Raw genomic sequence first — 18193 nt, 5'->3', positions numbered from 1 at the left:
GCCCCTATGAATGTTTGATGGTCTGGGGCGTTGCAGACAGTGGGAGATGAAATATCAAACCTTGCTCCTTGCCTGGCTTCCCCAGCTCCAAACCCCCCAGCTTTGACCACAGGGGAGTGGCAGTTTATTTTCCCCTCCTTTAGCCAAAAAAATACTGTGTGTGGAGGAGAGAAAACACTCGGATTAAATTCTCACGTGGGGGGAATGCAAGGATGCTGCCATTCCCACAGCAAGTGCACCATTCCTCAGCCCTGAGATTGCAGGGGCCCCGGTGGCAGTGGCGTCGGGTTCCCCCTGTGCTGGCAGGTTGATAAATAATTAACAGTTAATCAGGGCTGGGCTTAATTACCCAGGGGTAACCGGAGAGCAGGTTGTGCCGGAGAGCGCAGCCCTGCTTCGGCGTGCGGGTGCTGGACATGGCGCCATGGAGCGTGGCCGGGCCCCGCTGCCGCTGCCTTGGAGGGGGCCCTGGATCCTGGTGCTGCTGCCAGCGCTGGCAGGGGGTGAGCACCGACCTGTCCCTGCATTTCCCGGGTGGGGGGCGAGCAGAGGCCTGACGGAGGCGCTGCCCCGGGCAGGGCAGCCGCTGGCGGCCGGCGAGGCGGCCTACGAGGAATGGCGGGCGACGGGCGTGCGAGGCCGGGCCGTGGAGCTGAGCTGTGGGCCCGTGGCCGCGGCCCCGCCGGCCGTGGTCTTCTGGAGCTTCACGCCACAGGGAGAGGGGCTCCCGCGGGCCGTGGCCGTGGGCTCGGGCAGGGAGGTGGCCATGGCCCCCGGCACGGGGATGCTGGGCCGGGTGACGCTGCGCAACGGGACACTGGAGCTGCGGGAGCTGCGCGTGGCCGCCCAGGGCCGCTTCCTCTGCCAGGGGCTCTTCCCAGAGCGGGGCCGGCTCCGTGTGGGCTATGCTGCCGTCCTCCTCCGTGTCCTGGGTAAGTCCCTGGTTGGGGCCAACCTGGGGGGACCTGCTGGCCAGCAGTAGCCAGCATCACACTCCCCTAGATCATGGTCAAGGCCAGCCTCTTGCCCAGTAGCCAACAGAGCCATCCACTGGCCAACAAAACACCCCCCTAGCCAACAAAGAGCTCCACAAGTCCATAAAGTGTAGTGCAGCAAAGCCAGCAAAGTGCCCCACTAGCCAATGCAGAGTCCCACTAGCCAACATGGTGGTTCACTAGGAACTGCAGCACCCATTCACCAACCAGGCACCCCACTAGTTATGGAGTACCCTACTTGCCAACATAGTCTGCCACTACCCAGCAAAGCATCCTTATAGCCAGCATAACACACCACTAGCCAATATAGCATCCCATCAGCCAAGGCAGCTCAACACAAGCCAACATAGCACTCACCAGCCAACCCAGTGCTCCACTAGCCAGCACAGGACACCATCAGCCAGCAAACCTCCTTTGCCTCCTGGTATAGCCCCCTACGAGCCAACAGAGCAGCCCACTAAGCCACCCTCATTTCCTTGCCCTGGCTACCCAAGCATCCCACCACCCCAAACTGGTCCCAGTAGCTCTCCCAGCCAGTACCCATGCCCATAGCCAGGGTGCCCCTCACTAGCCTGCAGGTGTCCTCACTGGCCATTCCACTGGCTGCTATGGCACTTTACTGGCCAAACAGTCTGTCTGGGTGGGGGGCATGGGGGGGCATGGGTGGGCCCCGGGTGTTCTGCTGTCTGTGGGGCTGCTCACACTCACTGCCCCCAGTGCCCGTGTCCAAGCCCTTCGTGCAGCCAACGGCAGCGGCGGCAGCGGAGGGGGCGGCAGTGGCCCTGACGTGCACCGTGCGGGAGGGGACGGAGCCGCTGAGCTTCTCCTGGCAGCACCAGGAGCCCCGGGGGGGTCCCTCAGTGACCCCTACGGGGCTGGGGGGCTCCAGGGCAGAGCTGCAGCTGACACCTGCCAACCGCAGCCACACAGGCTGGTACATCTGCACCGCGAGCAATGAGGTCAACAACCGCAGCAGCGACCCCGTCTACCTGGACATCGTCTGTGAGTGCCCTGGGTGCCACCCACCTCGGGGGGCCCTCCGCCACCAGCTGGGGGGCATCTTCAGGGCTGGTACCATCCATGGCATGTCTGTGGCCACCACAATGCTCCGTGGTTCGTCCATGGCCACTGAGCACCCTGCCACCATGGTATGTCCATAGCTATCATGGAACATCCATGGACATCATGTATCCTGCCACCGTGATGCCTCTGTGGCCACCACTATGTCTCTATGGCCACCACGGTATGGCTTGTTGTTGCTTTGATGTATTCATGGCCATCATACACCCCACTGGCATAATGCCTCTCTAGTCACCATGGCCACCGTGTGTGCTGCCACCATGGTGCATCTGTGGCCACTGTGTGTCTTGGTGTGCTCACAGCCCTCATGGTGCACCCTTTCTAAGGAGGCTTTGCTGCCCTGCTTCCCACCAGTGGGAGGAAGCCCAGGGAGGGCTGTGTCCCCCCTGTGGGGCTGTCCCTGCCTAAAGGGCCCCGTGTCCCCGCAGATGGCCCCGATGAGCCGGCCATCCGTGTGGAGCCCTTCTCCCCAGAACAGGGGGGCTTCTCGGCGGGTGAGCGGGAGGATGTGGTGCTGAGCTGCCTGGCTCCCTCCAACCCCCCCAGCCGCTATGTCTGGCTGCACAACGGCTCCCAGGTGCACGTCGGCCAGACCTACGTGATCACTGCCATCGCCCGTGCCCAGGCGGGCACTTACACCTGCCTGGCCGAGAACAGCCACCTGCAGACCCGCACCCAGGCCACCATCGTCCTCACTGTCTACTGTGAGTAACCCCGCGGGGGGGCCCTGGGTCCCCACAGGGTGAGACGGACCAGCGCAGCTCCCTGGTGAGGATGTGGGAGGGAGGGTGGGGCTGGGGGGAGCCCACGCTCTCCCCCAGTGCCGATGGTCTCCTGCAGATCCACCAGCCGGCAGCCCCAGCTGCTCCGCCCTGGCCTCCGATGATCAGCGGGATGTGGCCCTGCGGTGCCGCTGGCTGGGGGGCTTCCCCCTGGCCCGGCTGCGCTGGGTGGGCCCCCAGGAGGAGGAGGAGGAGGAAGAGGGGTTGATGGGGACCAGCTTTTCCATGGCCACCAGGATCCAGTCAGGGCCAGCCACCAGGAACGGCAGCTCCTTCTCCTGCCTGGCCTCCCACCCCGCGCTGCCACTGGGGGCTGCATGTGGGACCACCCTGTGTGAGTGACAAGGGGCCCATCTGCGCCCCAGCCCTCTTTGTGACCCCCTGGTGTCACAGCAGAGCTGCAATGACCCCGTGCCGTGGCAAAACCATGGATGGGCACTCCGGGCTGCTGCTGCCTTTCCTGGGACCTTCAGCACCTCCAGCTTGCTCCAAAACGGGGACGCTGTGGCACGGCCGGGATTGCCGAACCCCCCTCACCCTGGGGTGGGGGGTGTCTCCTTTTTGGGGTGCTTTGGCACAGCGTGGCAATGTCCCCGCTCCGACACCGCTCCGTCCCACAGGGGTCCCGTCTGGCAGCCCCAGCTGCGCGGCGGCGGCCACCAAGGGTGACGAGTTCGTGATGCTGCGGTGCCGCTGGGAGGGGGGCACGCCGCTCGTCACCCTGCGCTGGCGGGACAGTGCGGGCCGGACCCTGGGCGACCCCGCGCCCTCCACGGCCGTGCTGGTGCTGAGCACCGACGGCAGCCTGGGCGGCCGCGAGTTCGTCTGCGAGGCCGCGCACCCGCTGCGGGCCGCTGCCGCCGAGTGCCGCCTGCGGCTGGGTAAGCCCGACCCGTCCCCACCGTGCCACCGTGCCACGGAGCGGTGGCACCTCCCGGCCGATAGTGTCCCCCCTTGTCGCCGAGTAGAGGTCCCCGAGCTGCAGGCGGAGAGCGAAGTGGCGGTGCTGGAGGGCGGCGAGGCGCAGCTGGCGTGCCGGCAACGCGGCAGCAGCGCCAGTCTCGGTGCCACAGTGGCTTGGTACGACCCAAAGGAGCGGGAGGTGACACCGGGGCTGGCCAAGTACCAGCTGGAGCAGGGAGAAGAGTGGGTCAACCTCACGGTCCGGGATGCCGAGTGGCCGGGGGACAGTGGGATCTACCGCTGCACCGCCACCAATGCCGTGGGCACCGCCAGCCTCCCCGTCCGCCTCCGCGTGGACCGTGAGTCCTGGGAAGGGCAAGGGTGGGCTGGGGGTATCAAGCCCCTCCTGCCGGGTGCCATCTCGCCGCAGGGTACCCAGCCCCGCCCAATGTCACCATCAGTAAGCTGCGGTACACGCGGGCGCGCACCGAGGTGCGGCTGGAGTGGCGGACGCAGGGCGCCGGCAACCTCACCGGCTTCGTGGTGCAGCGGCGCCGAACCAAGAAGCCCCTCCGGGAGAGCCCCAGCCCCTGGGAAACGGCCGCCGGCGACATCGAGCCGCACTCCCGCGACCGGCGCCTGGGGGGGCTGGACCCCGCGGTGCTCTATGCTTTCCGCGTCCTGGCCGTCAACCACCGCACGGCCGGGCACCCCTCCGAGGTGCAGACGCCAGGTGAAGCGGGCAGGGGCCGCTCCGTGGGGGCAGAGCGAGGGTTGAGTGGAGCAGGGCAGCGTTTCCATCCCGGTGGAGCTGAGGAGCCGAGTGTGAGCAGCCGTCAGCAGGTTTCAGGCACAGGCTCGCACCTTGCCGGGCCTTTCTGGGCTCTGCCCGTCCCTGCTGCCTGCCATGTTCCCTCTGCTCTCTTCCAGCCGAGCCTCCCTTCGAGGCCTACCCGGCGGTGACGGGGGCGGCGGTGGCAGGGATGCTGGTGGCCACCGCAGCATCGCTGCTGGCCGTGCACTGCATCGCCCGCCACAGGGACACCCTCCCGCGTGAGTGCCGGGGCCGCGGGGGCGCCTCGGGGGCCACAGCCCGACCCCCGACCCCCGACCCCCTCACCTCACACCCGTCTCCCTCCCCAGGGCTGCACGACCTTCTGTTCCGCACGTGAGTGCCCAAACCCCTCTGTGCCACCTCCCGTGCCCGGGCACCAGCGAGCCCCACCCGAGAGAGCCCCTCGTGTCCCCGCAGGGCCGGGCCCGGCGAGCAGGAGCCCGTGGGCACAGCGGAGGATGCTGAGGCAGCCGCAGGCGGCGAGGAGGAAGCAGGGCCAGCCCAGGGAGATTCCTGTGCCCCCGGCACGGCAGCAGGTGCTGAGGCAGCACCAGCACCGGGAGACCCGTGTGCCCCGGGCACTGCAGCAGGTACGGGGCAGGCCGAGGGCAGAGCCACCTGCCCTGCTGACCCAGCACCCACCTGCCCTGCTGACCCAGCACCCACCTGCCCCACTGAACCAGCACCCACTGCCCCGCTGACCCAGCACCCATCCACCCTGCTGACCCAGCACCCACTGCCCCGCTGAACCAGCACCCACCTGCCCTGCTGACCCAGCACCCACTGCCCCGCTGAACCAGCACCCACTGCCCCACTGAGCCAGCACCCACTGCCCCACTGAGCCAGCACCCACTGCCCCACTGAGCCAGCACTCACTGCCCCGCTGACCCAGCACCCACTGCCCCGCTGAACCAGCACCCATCCACCCTGCTGAACCAGCACCCACTGCCCCACTGAGCCAGCACCCACCTGCCCTGCTAACCCAGCACCCACTGCCCCGCTGAACCAGCACCCACTGCCCCGCTGACCCAGCACCCACCCGTGGCTCCTCCACCCCTTGCAGAGCCGCTCTCGGCAGCACCAGGCAGCACCGATGACCCAGTTAATGTCACCATCACCGTGACAGCGACACCGTGACCACTTGGGGTTTTGCTCCTCATTTCCCTCTCCTGCTCTCTCCGGCACCACGGGAAGGCAGCACCCACCTGTGCGTGTTGGGCTGGCTCCAAACGCTGCACCCGGCTCAGCCCCTCCGGCTCAGCCCCGGGCCTGCAGTTACTGCTGGAGCTAAAATAAATATTTAGGCTACAATAAATAGTTTCTCACCGATGGCAGGAAAAAAGCCCGAGGGCCGAAGCGCTGCTCTCAGCCCCAGGGCTGGCATTGACTGGGGATGCTGTCTGGGGACTGTGCTGAGGTTTCTGTGGTACAAGAACAGCCCCAAAGCTTTTTGTGGGAAGGGGCCTCATCTTCACCCCCAGACTCCCCAGCTTCAGGCCAAACCACAGGTTAAAAATAGTGACTGGAGATGGTTTTCCTGCATTGGTGCAAGCACGAAGGGAAGCAGGGTCCAAGGAAAGTGTCAGGCAGTTTCCAGCTTTCCTGAGTCCTCATCTTCTGCTGTGTGTGGAGAACAAGGGCACCTTGGGCCATTTTCTCCTGTATTTGGTTAATAATAACCCCTTGGGAAGTATCAAGCCACACAAACCAATCTTAATCAGTGCCCACAGAGTATCAGTCCCCACACCAGCCATAAAGCAGCATTGATCCCTTTATCAAACCACCCCCAGAAATACAAACCCTACCCAAACCCCCTGCAGAACCATCACTTCCAAACACAGAACATTCCAAAGGGACATTACAACTTCTCTGGAAAACAGAGCATCTTTATCTGACACACCCACAATACAGGGGAGATTTAAGCAAGGTTGTTTAAAACCATGGTTCAATTTCAGTGTTTGGGGAAAACGAAGCAGCCACAATTAAATCCCAACCACTCATGGGCCAATCTCTATTGGAAAAGGGGAGATCCTGCAGAAGGAAAATCCAGGCTGGGAGGATGAGATAAACAAAAAGGGAGGAGGGAGATCTGTGGTGGCTCTGGGGTATGTGGCAGTCAATGCCCATGGGTATGAAGTCCATGGTGTGCGAAGAACTTTGGAATAAGGCAGCTCTAGCTGGGAGGAGGCACAACCCTAAAAAAGGGCAAAAGAATAAATATAACCACAAATAATGCAATAGAGAAGGCTTTGGGGAGAGCTCATTGTGGCCTTCAATTACCTGAAGTAGGAGGGAGAGGGATTTCTTATACAAGCAGATAGTTACAGGACAAGGGAGAATGGTTTCCCACAGCCAGAGGGCAGATTTAGATGGGATATTGGGAATAAATTCTTCCCTGGGAGGGTGGTGAGGCCCTGACACAGGGTACCCAGAGAAGCTGTGGCTGCCCCAAGTGCCCAAGGCCAGGTTGAATGGGGCTTGGAGCAGCCTGGGATGGTGGAAGGTGTCCTTGCCCATGGCAGGGGTGGAATGGGACGAGCTTTAAGGTCTCTCCCAAATCAAACTGTTCTGGGATTCTATGAAACATAAAAATCCCCATCCCAACACTCAGAGCAGCCCATGGAGCTGCTGCTAGCAAAGCAGATCTCAAGGGCTTCCTCCTCACACAGACACCACTCCCCAAACCCTGTGGCTGCTGAAGCTGCACCAGTAGCCCTGAGCTCCCCAGGGCTTTGGAGCAGCTGCAGCCAGGCTGCTCTGGGCTGCAGGTGTCACCTCGGGGTGGCCATCTCTGTAAATTGTGCTTCGTTTCTGAGGCTTTGCACTGTGACTCGTGTGGGGGGAGTGCTTTGCAAGCACTGGTTTGGTTTATTTACTGGGATTTAATTTGGAAGGGAAAAAACACCCACCCAAGCCCTGCAGTTAAGGTTGCAACGCCTCCATCGTGCTGTGTCCAGGATGGGCAGGTTCCTGACAGTGCCCAGGGCTGCTGGGAGGTGTTTCACCATGACTGGTTTCATTTCAGAGCTCTATCCAAGCTGTGAGTAATCCCTCAAACCAAGAGTTGAACTGGATTTTGTCTTCTGTGAGTGGGAAAGTGAGACAGGCTGGATTTTCACCTGTACTTCTGCAGAAGGGTTATTGAGTACGTGAAGACACAGTCACTGACTCAAGTTCTGCTTCAAGCTGCACAGAACAGACTCAACCAAGCCTTATTGACCTTCTTATTTCTTCATCAGGAACTTCCCAGAGAAAGCAAGAGAGGCCAGGAGGTGTTCATGGAAAGGAGGGTTCCTGTGCCATGTCACTGAGCTGCCAGGGAAGTGGCAGCTGTTGGTCATTTCAGACCTGCTTAAATCCCTCTCTTGGGCTCCTTGGAAGTGCTTGCCTCACTGGTAAATTGCCATGGAAACACACTCCACATTTCCCATCCTCATTCTTTATATTATTACAATTCTTTTTTATACACATAACCAGGCTAGTTTTGTGGTGTGTGGGGGAAGAAAAAAAAAACCAACAAAAAAAAGGGATTTCAAGGCATAAATAATATAAAAAGGCAACCATTTTGAAACCAAGATACATTCATATGACACTACTACAAAAAATAAATAGTGACTCTCTCTGTTATAATTAACATCCCCCTGTGACTCCCTTTCAGCGGTGCAGTTCCTGGCCTTAAGTGGGGACAACGGTCACTGCCTCAGGTTTCCTGCAGCTGGAGCTGACAAAGGTCCCCAGAACCATTTAGGGTGACTCCAGATGAACTCCATCCTGGTTTTTCCTTACAGTCCTTGGAAAGAGGCTGAAGAATGAGGGGACTCCAACTCAAAATGTGGTTCGATGTTTCCGAGTGCAGGAAGTTGCTGCCTGCAAAGCAAGAGCAGGGCACGTGGTTGGGTTGGGTTTTTCAGGAGATTCAGAACCACAAGCCTTCAAAACTCTTTCATTCCAGTGAGTGATGGTCTTTGGGCTCAGGCTCATTCCCACCACACCAGGCACCAGCAGAGGGCACAGGCTCTATCCCAGCACAGCACCTGTATGGAACAGCTCAGAGGAGGTCAGCCCAGCACTGGAATAATAAAACCTGCTCTGAGATGGCTGCTGCTGAACACAGCTATGAAATAATGCTGAACCTTTAGGATTCATTAGCACGTGGTCACAATTCACAAAACTGCTGCATTCACCCCAAATCAGCCACAGCTCCAGGCATTTGGTGGAAATGGGTGACTCAGGACCTTGCTGCACCAAGGCCACAGTCCTGATCTGGCACAGCCTGCCAGAGCTGTGCCCACCTGAACCCCCCTCCTCCTGCTGCCACGGGGTGGGTGCAGAGGGAGCTGCCTGATTTCAGCACACAAGGAGCAATGATTCCAGGGTGGGATGAGGAATACATTGTCTTTCCACCAACAGAGACCAGGTCCCTCCCTGTGCCAGCTCCTGCCTCTAGGATGGCTCTGGAATGCTTGTGTCCTGTGCCAGGGCCACTGGGTGTGCTGTGAGTGCAGCATCCTTTAGTCACAGCCTCCTAATGTCTCAATGAGCCCTTTTTAGAGGCATCAATCACAAGGGCATGACAGGACCAGGCACAGGAGCAGCACTGCTCCCACTTTCCATGATGGAAGGGTGGGACGCTTCACCTTCCTCCAAGCCTGCTCTTACAAGGGTTTAATTACTGACTTCTCTGCAATAAATTAAGCTCCCTACAGATGTCCTACAGAACATTCCCAGCTTCCCAGCCAGCTGCTATCCTCTGAGGGGTGCCTCACCATCCATGCAATCCACAGAGAGCTGGCTGATGCCCTCCCGACAGCAGGGGTGCTGCGCCAGGGGCTGCTCCGCGCTCTCCCCGCCCTCCTCCTCCTCCAGCCGGGCGCTGCACTCGGGGCTGGCCGGGGCCAGGCACATGGCAACCATCACATGGGGGCTCAGGGGCTTCATCTCCACACTGTCCTGCTGGAAAGGGGCTCCCAAGGGCACCACGGGCAGCGCGCTGCTGCCGAAAGTGCCGTTGGTCTTGGTGAAACACCTGCGGGAGGACAGAGGCCAAAGTTACTCAGAGTGGCTTCTTCCCCCCTTCCTTCTTCCCTCCCCAGCTTTTAAATGTTTTACCATATCAACGATCAGAGCATTTGTCAAATCAGTTTTAAATATATTTGTGGAGTGATTCTGACATTAAGAAAAGGATTGAGTGGTTTTTTTTTCTCCCAGCAGACAGCTGAAAACATTCAAAACACGCTCAGTTCCTTCCCCCATCAACTGAGACCCAATGACCTGACTTGTGAGTCCATTTCTCCATCAAAGCAACTCCATAAAACATGTTTTCACTGCCAAGATAAAGAGCTCAAATTTGAAACCCAAGCAGCACACTTAGGTACCTTGAAAAATAAATACTAAGTGTTATTGGAGTGAATGCAAATTAGAAAAATAGATGCAATATAACAAATTTAACCCCCCTGTTCTGTGTAAGTCAGACTGTGGCCCTGTAATACCTATGTAAAGCTGTGGAACTGAAGTTAAAGTGCTGAATCCATTGTTACAGCTGAGGTATTTAAGCTTTAAACAAAAAGGAGCAGGACTTTGACACACATACCCTTGCAGCACGAGGGAAAACACCTCAGTGTTTGCAGCCCCATGAACAATGTGGCCTCAGGGAACATTTATATAAACAATTCCTACATAAGAAAGCCATAACTACCCAAAAAAAAAGAAAAAAGGTTCACTTGTGCAGCTACCACAAATGTTGAGAAACTACACATCAAGATGCTCCTTGTTATGTGGTGCAGGATAGAGATGGATCTGCAGATAAACACATGGAAATAAGGATGGAAAGTGTTCACTCCCTCCAGTGACACCCCAAAATGCTCCTGTGAAAGCTGAACAAGCTCCAGGTCTCTATGTGCTAGTGCAGATACAACTCTGAGCACCCTTCTCTTTTCTTCTGAGCAGATGTAAACCCACCCCTCACCTGCTTTGCTCACAGGGATCAGCCCAGTGCACTTGCTATCCATCATCCCTGGGGCTGTCTAAGACTGCATTTGGAAATACAAAAATGCATCCCTGGGACCTGCCTGCTCAGCTGCTGGCTCAGCAAGGAGCACCGTGTGCTGCTCCAGACTGATTCTAGCCCAAACCTGAGCAGAGGAGATGAAAAATTGCTGGAAATGAGGAAAGATGGACTGGGACAGCAGCAGTGCCAGGGCAGCAGGCAGCAGAGCTGACACTGACTAACAAAAGCAGCCCAGCACTGAGCTTAGAAGGGTTTCAAACCAGGACATGTTAAGCTTGGCAGTCTCAGTTAAGTCCTGCCCAAGTCCCAGAAACCACTTTTATGCCATTAAAAAAGTCATGGCAATAAGGAAAACCATCACACTGGAGGGTCCTGTCCTACAGCCCTGCCTAGAGCCTCAGTTCATACCTGAAACCTGATCAAAACCTGGGATCAATATTGCCAGAACTGAAAGAGCACCAAAACACCCAACAACACAAATAAACTTGTCAGAGGAGGAGCTGTAGTGAGCTTTCCCTCTGGCAGATGCTTCACCTGCAAAGCCAGAACAGGACAAATGGGTTCCCTCTGGAGCCTGCTCCCCTCCCAAAAGCTGTGAGGATGGAGCAGCACTAAGCTTCAACCTTCACTCTCCTATTTTGTCCTCCCACTCCTGTAACTGCCTCCAAAATCATTATTCCAAGTACCAAAATACCACAGAAGCCACTGGAGAATCCACATGAAACACATCTGGTCCTCAAACAAATCCATTTATTAGTTTGCCTTTCTCTCCGCAGAGGTTTTGACTGCACTCACTTATTATTTAGAAAAAAAGGCTCAGAGAAACCCATCTAAATGTTTGGGTTTGCATGTTTCTGGGGGTTTCTTCTTAAAGATACAGGGGTCAGTGAGGTTCTCTGTATTATTGTAAGAGCTTGAAGGATGTTTCAACACAGCAGTTCAGCCTTCTAAGCTTCAATAACCACATTTTGATGGAAACTAGCCATGGGGATAACCAGAGCAGAGTGTGGAGGAGGAGTGATGTAAAATCCCTGCTGGGAAAACACATCTTCTGTCAATTCTTAATTCTGAAACCCTACTAAACTATAATCTAAAAAAAAAATCATAATTTAGATGAAAAAGCTGAAAAACAAACTCATGTTCCTACATTTGATTTGTGTATTTCAGAATTCTGATCAAAATACAGTTTATTTGCAAAGGAGAGAGATCTGCAAAAGTGTAAATTCCTCTGCAAACATCAGGTATCTTGAGAGCTTTAGCACAAAGGCACAAGAGAAGAAAAAAGATCAATTCTCAATCCTGTCAACCACAGGCTTTGTCCACAATAGCAAAGTGGGTCTCCAGTTTTCAGCAGCTTCTCCCTCTGGCAAGGCTCCACGAGAAGTTATGAGGGATAAAGTGCTAATTTAAACAGAAGACCCAGGGATTTCAGCACTGAAATAATAAAACCTGCTCTGAGATGGCTGAAGCTGAAAACAGCTATGAAATAATGCTGAACCTTTAGGATTCATTTGCACGTGGTTACAATTCACAAAACTGCTGCATTCAGCCCAAATCAGCAACAGCTCCAGGCATTTGGTGGAAATGGGCTGGTGAGGAATTCGTGGCACCAGGGCCACAGTCCTGATCTGGCACAGCCTGCCAGAGCTGTGCCCACCGGAACCCCCCTCCCCTCCTGCCTGGGGGAGCTGCCTGATTCCAGCACAGGATTCCAGGGTGGGATGGGGACAGGCAGGTCAGGGGGACAGCCCTCACCTGTGCAGTGAGGTTGAACAAAATGGGGAAAACACTCCAGCCTCCAATTCCCACTTGCCAAAACCCACTGGGCTGACTGCACCAACCCAACAGGCCTTCCTCCTCCCTCTCCTCTTCCTCCTCCTCCCCCTGGGCACACACCCAGCTCCCTGGTGGAAAGCTGAGGCACGTCCTGGTCCCCTCCTCTCCCCTCTCCCATGTCCTCTTTGCATTCCCCCAGCGGCGGGACAGGAACAGAGCGGTCCCTGCTGTGCAGCTCTCTGCCAAACCGAGGTTAATGATCCCCTCCGGGGCAAGGCAGCGCTAAGGGACAACTTGTTTCTCTATCAAGCAGTCAAATATAGAATGGGGCTGTGAAAACTCAAAGTTCAGGCCCTGCTGATGACCCGTCTGGGAGGAGCAGTGCAGTTGCAGAGGATGGAACTCTTTCCCTCGCTTTCTTAGGGGGAAAAAAAAAGAGCAAATAAAGAATTGAATGTGTTTAACACTGGAAGCAAGCTCTTAATTACAGTGTAACACATATGGCATGTTCTAAATTACCACGAGGCTCAGACATCCTGGTGAGAGCTGCTGCACAGCCTGCTTGAAATCACAGCACTGGGGTGTGAGGGAATGTCCTGGGCTTTCCTGAGACCTGCCAGGGACACTGGGCCAGGCAAGGCATGCCCAGCTCCCCCTGCCAGCAGCAGCTTGCCAGCATTTCACTGTCATGCCCATATTTATGGAAGGAAGGAGGATTCAAAGCTCATTATAAGCAGTATTTTAAAAAGTAAAACTATGAAAATAAAGTGAATGTGTTTACTGCCTTCAACAACAGCTTTATTGTTCAACAGGGGTTGGACTCAATGATGTTTGTGGGCCCAACTCAGAATATTCAATGATTCAATGATTAATTTCAACTCAGCTTAGCCAGATGCACACCTAAAGGCAGCTGAAGATTTTAAAAATACTGAAAAATCAAAGTATGATTGAAAAAAAGCCCAGAACCTAACAGTCAGAGCAGCCCAGCTTGTCTGACATTCAGTCCTATTTCTAATCATTAAAATAACCAGAGATTGAGTCAGAAGCCTAAGGAGGATAATAATTCCAAAAGTGAAAACTCAGTAATTTTTATTAGGTTTCTGACTCCCAGCTACAATGCAGAAGAGAGATTTTCTCTTATTCTACACAGGAATCCTTTTTCACATGAAAAAAAATGTATCCCACTCTGACAATGGCTGGTCATCTCCTCCTGAAGGCCTCAAGAACTTCAAATCCCATGTTTCACAAAGAACAACATTGTGAAGGCAAAGGAGTGAGTTGGTTAATGTTCTTAAGGGAATGTCAGGAAGTGTAAAATATAGAAGACCAATTAAATCCGATTTGACAAGCTCCATATGGAATGATTTTGTTATCTCAGAACTGAAGAAAAACACAGGAAATACAGATTTTTTTTTAAATCCAGTGCCCAACCTGCCTCACATCCTAAAGAGCATCAGAGGAGCATGTTGAGCAAAGTGAGCTCTGGGGTTTTAACAACTTGTTTTATTCTATCCTACAGAAAATCCTCAACTGCTCTCCTATCCATGGAGCTCCTAGTGCTAGCCAGGACTCCAGCTCTCATCTTTTGCTAGCCCCAGCTCCACCCCAGCACACAGAGGGAGGGCTGTTCTCTGGGCAGGTCATTTCTCACCTGTTATTGTAATTTCTCACTTGTGATTGTAATTTCTCACCTGTGATTGTCATTTCTCACCTGTGATTGTCATTTTTCACCTGTTATTGTCATTTCTCACCTGTGATTGTCATTTCTCACCTGTTATTGTTCCGACAATTCCGGCAGCTGATGCACTCCGAGGGGTCAGCCTGTGGCACTGTCGTGTACATCCCACCACCCTGCAGCAGGAAGGATTAATAATTACTAGTTAGAAATCAAATCACTGCTGGGACACCCAAGAGCTCTTTGACTCAGTTTCCCCCCTCTGATCACGTTATCGATGCCCTGCTCCGGGCTGTACGTGGCACAGCAACACTGAGCGATTGTCCAAAGGCCAGGGGAGGGCTTTGCCAGTGTGTGTGTCAGGGAAAAGTAAATAACTGCAGCTTAGACAAGTATGTGGTCATTTCCCTGGTCTGTTTTCAGCTTAATATGCTGAGGTTTAATTTAATAAACACACTGTAAATATATTTATTTTTAACGCTGATGACAGACACGAAAGCGAATTGCTGTTCATTAGCACGCAAGGCTTGTTTAGGGAGACAGAGGATTAAATTTGCAGGGCTGATGTCACATACAAACCCATCCCACTTTCCTGTAATTACTCCGATTAGATCAGTTTACTTCACTACACTGATTTTTGAACCGGTTCGTATTTGTACAGATGGGGTAATTCCTCAGCCAGCAATGACTCCGGGTGAGAGGGATTTTGTGTTGTTGGTTTTGGCTAACGGGGCCATTACAAGCCAGTTGAAATGCCCAGATTAACACATACCTCATTGTTAGGGACCAGGCAGACAGTGATGTGGGAGCCACTCCAAGGGGGCTGCAGAGCCAGGCTCCTGCACCGGGCTCCAGGAGGGAGCCAGGCTGGGAAGGCTCACCTGGCTTTTGGCAGCTCAAGTGCTAGGCAACTTCTAGCAATCCCTATTTTTGCAAAAACAGAGCTTATCCTGAAGTTTTTGAGGGATAGGGAGCACTGAGGAAATGCCTAATTAGTCTTGATTGCCATTCTGGCCAGTTTCTCCCTTCCTCATTTAAGCCAATCATTGAAACAATAAAGAGCAACCTAACAGGATCAGAACATCCTGTTCCTCTGCCTCGCCCACGTGCCAGCTCCAGCCCTTCTCCATGGGCAGAGATCCTGTGACTCAAACTTTCTGCAACAGGGAGTGGGGAAAGAAAAGCTCAACCCCATCACCTGTTCCCAGCAGCACAGCAATGTTGAGTGGACACCTCATGGCACAGAGGAGCTCCAGACACCAAGACCTGTGTCATCATACATGTATTTCATTTTTCCCCCCAAAAAAATAAAAATGGGAGGGACAAAACATAATGCAAACTTCCAGTCTTTCTCCTGGGTGAGCTTTTGAACACTCCAAATACTCCCTCCCTGAGGGCTTGGAGATTTTTGGAGAGTTTCACCCACTGGGAGGTTGGACAGGTCAAAAAAACCCAGTTTGGGCCTCGCTTGCTCTTGAAAACAACCAAAAGTGGGCACTTCTTGCTCTGTGGGTAGGCCAAGGGCAGAATGGGGGGAAGAACTGACTGGTCTGGGCTCAGACTGGAGGGAAGTGAAGTGGCAACTACTGTGCAAGTGCTAATTTGTTGTTCAATAAAATGAAGTGCTTGTGCTCAATTACCAACACAAACAATAGACCCGTTTTTTTTCTCCAGAAACAGCATGGGTTATTCAGACTTTTGAACTTTTTCTTTCAGTTTTCCTGGGCAATGTTCACAGTTTTGAGTAAGTTTAGTAAGTTTGAATGCAAGCCATCTGTTTCCATAGACAATAATGAAATCATTATTCTCTCTTGGAAACAGGACACGTTTCAGCAAATGAAGTATTTTTCCACAGCATACAAAGGCTGGGTCGCAGACTGAAATTAGTTTTTAATTTTATTTTCAATTTTGTAACAAAAAACGAGCCTGTCTCAACAGTCACAAACAGGGGACTGAAAAAAGAAAAAAAAGCAGCATTATTGCTCTGCTGCAGCTCAAGATGTATGGGGCACTTCATTCCATGGAACCTCCTGCGCCATTCGTGCTTTGCCATAATTAATAGCATTGCTCAGAGTTACAGATCTGAAACAGGTGGGGGAAAAACGGGTGATCCATAAAGCTGCAGAATAAGCAGCTATAATTAAATGTATTTAACTTGGAGATTGAGAAATACCATATGTACAAGTAAAGTATCTCAGCCCAGCGCTGAGGCATTCTCAGAGCTTACATGCTGTTAGGAGGAGGGTAGAGGCAGATTTCCCAGAGTAAGTGGAATTCTTGCTGTCATCTGATATTCTCAAATGAAAACCATGATGTTTGTATCACAAATATCAGCCCAGTTGCTTCCTCTGGGACAAGGAATTCAGTGGAACTGGCTGTTATCAATGGATGAGTATTCCCCCACCCAAACTAAGCCTCCTTCCACAGCCCCTGAATGAACCCCACGGTCTGGGCTGAGCCTCCCACCCAGCGTAAGACCTTACGTTCACAAGGTGATGGGGATGTTCATAGTCCATGTGTGTCCTGGACAGGGAGTTGGTGTGCCCTGGGTACAGTCCTGCTCCTCCTCTGCTCATGATCCCCTTGACACCATTGGTAACTTTGTGGTGGAGGTGGGGGCAGCCGTTGCTGAGGCCGTTGCTGAGGAAGCTCCCGTGGATGCTGCCGTTGACCCGGCTGGTCCCGGGCAGGGTCGTGTACTCAATCATCTGCCCGTTGATATCTGCCCCTTGGTACAGGTAGCCTGGAGGGTCGTATTCTGCAAAAGACATTTTTACTGAAAGCACTTCCACTGATAAATGAGGAGCTAAATGAGCAACCCTAAAAAATAATGAAACTTATCTTTTCTCCTTCCAACCCTAAAAAATAATGAAACTTTTCTTTTGTGAGCTAACTCTGATATCCAACTGCTTAGCATATGCATGTAGACATGGAAAACAGCCACATCCTGGAGAGCAGGCCAGAAATGTTGGTCTGGAAGGAACTGGCTGATGTCAATCACTACAAGAGCATCCTAAAACCAGGCCTTTTGTATCACCAACAGGCCTTCTGCTGTATCTGCTATAAGCTGCTTCCAGAAGATCTCTCTGGGCTGCAGCTGAAGACACTATCTTCATTATCTCCTACATTTCTCTCTGTAGGAGAGTAAGAGTATTTAAAAATAACTACAGGCTGTGGCAAGAGCAAGGCTGATTTATGCACAAGGAGCAGAAAAGGCCAGGGCAGAGATTCTGCTGGCTCTGGGTTGCTGGTGGGTGCAGAGCACCTTGCAAAGCTCCTGCTCCAGGCTCCTGCTCACTAATGAACAGGTTTTCCTTATTAACACCTCTCTGGAAGACTTGGCCATTGAATGCCATCTCATTGTGCAGGGACTAAGAGGTAACAAGAGACTTGTCCTAGAGCTTTCCAGATGCACTCAAGAAAGGGAGAGATCCAGGGTTTAACTCTCCACAATTTTAACAAGTGATTATGATTACACACATTCAGCCTCTGCAACCATCAGAGACGTATGCAGCGGCTTTAAAGTTAAACACAAACTGGAGAAACTTTGCCCAGGCTTTTCCCACACCATTCCCTGGGTGAAACTGCATCACAGTCCTCCAGGGACCCAGCAGGACAGGGGAGCATCAGTGTGAAGAAATGGAGACACTGCTCTTAAAAACCCAAGCTGCACCTAAGGCCCACTTGGAAGTACAAGTCTCTACAGAAATGCAAGCTGGCTCCTAACAGGAAACTGCTTCCCATCCATAAAACGCAGCACAGACATTCCTAATTTTACCCTGGTAATATTTTCCCCATGAAACCAACCCCCACTCACTCTGCATGGCGTTCTGCTGCCGGTTCTTCCAGAGGCACATGGCGATGAAGACGATGAGGATGAGGACCATGACGCCCAGGACACAGCCCACGATCAGGTACAGCATGTCCCCACTGCGCACGGGGCCGCTGGCAGCCACAGCCCCACTGCCCCCAGCCCGCTCAGGGGGACTGGGGGGCGTGCTCAGGTCTCTCACTGGATACTCAGACGCTCCCGGCGTGCGTTTCACTGCGTGAGCAGAGACAAGCACATGTACATCCACTAAATGCATCTTCTAAATGTGTTTTTTTCATCATGAAATGACAATAATTACTGCCAAGTCT

The 18193-nt window shown here is 53.8% G+C and overlaps 2 protein-coding genes across 4 annotated transcripts in view; one reads left to right on the top strand and one right to left on the bottom strand.

Moving 5' to 3' along the window:
- Positions 1 to 424: 424 nt before the first annotated feature.
- On the top strand, positions 425 to 5808 carry VSIG10L2 (V-set and immunoglobulin domain containing 10 like 2). Its single transcript, XM_054647568.2, has 12 exons — positions 425 to 503; positions 579 to 932; positions 1713 to 1997; positions 2504 to 2779; positions 2916 to 3191; positions 3478 to 3738; positions 3826 to 4119; positions 4191 to 4493; positions 4691 to 4813; positions 4904 to 4928; positions 5013 to 5185; positions 5659 to 5808. The coding sequence occupies exons 1-12, from the start codon at positions 425 to 427 to the stop codon at positions 5730 to 5732; spliced, it is 2523 nt and encodes an 840-aa protein (XP_054503543.2). The 3' UTR covers positions 5733 to 5808.
- A 2323-nt stretch (positions 5809 to 8131) lies between these two features.
- Positions 8132 to 18193, bottom strand: part of CDON (cell adhesion associated, oncogene regulated) — a 57944-nt gene continuing 47882 nt past the window's right edge. For all 3 annotated transcript variants that reach the window (XM_077189968.1, XM_054647486.2, XM_077189969.1), the window contains exons 16-20: positions 17871 to 18098; positions 16537 to 16811; positions 14150 to 14229; positions 9362 to 9621; positions 8132 to 8462 (exon numbers count right to left, since the gene is read on the bottom strand). In XM_077189968.1, the coding sequence (XP_077046083.1) occupies positions 8296 to 8462; positions 9362 to 9621; positions 14150 to 14229; positions 16537 to 16811; positions 17871 to 18098 (1010 nt within the window). In that variant the 3' untranslated portion in view covers positions 8132 to 8295. The remainder of the gene's footprint in view (positions 8463 to 9361; positions 9622 to 14149; positions 14230 to 16536; positions 16812 to 17870; positions 18099 to 18193) is intronic.

This window comes from Agelaius phoeniceus, chromosome 23, assembly GCF_051311805.1.
Source record: "Agelaius phoeniceus isolate bAgePho1 chromosome 23, bAgePho1.hap1, whole genome shotgun sequence".
NCBI classification, from domain to species: domain Eukaryota; kingdom Metazoa; phylum Chordata; class Aves; order Passeriformes; family Icteridae; genus Agelaius; species Agelaius phoeniceus.
This window is presented reverse-complemented; position numbering and strand designations above follow the sequence as displayed.

Excerpts from the sequence above, each read along its gene's own strand:
- VSIG10L2 (XM_054647568.2), top strand. The coding sequence starts at position 425 with ATGGAGCGTGGCCGGGCCCCGCTGCCGCTGCCTTGGAGGGGGCCCTGG. Across the intron at positions 504-578 it reads GCTGCCAGCGCTGGCAGGGG|GGCAGCCGCTGGCGGCCGGC; the intron begins GTGAGCACCGAC and ends TGCCCCGGGCAG. Across the intron at positions 3,192-3,477 it reads TGCATGTGGGACCACCCTGT|GGGTCCCGTCTGGCAGCCCC; the intron begins GTGAGTGACAAG and ends TCCGTCCCACAG.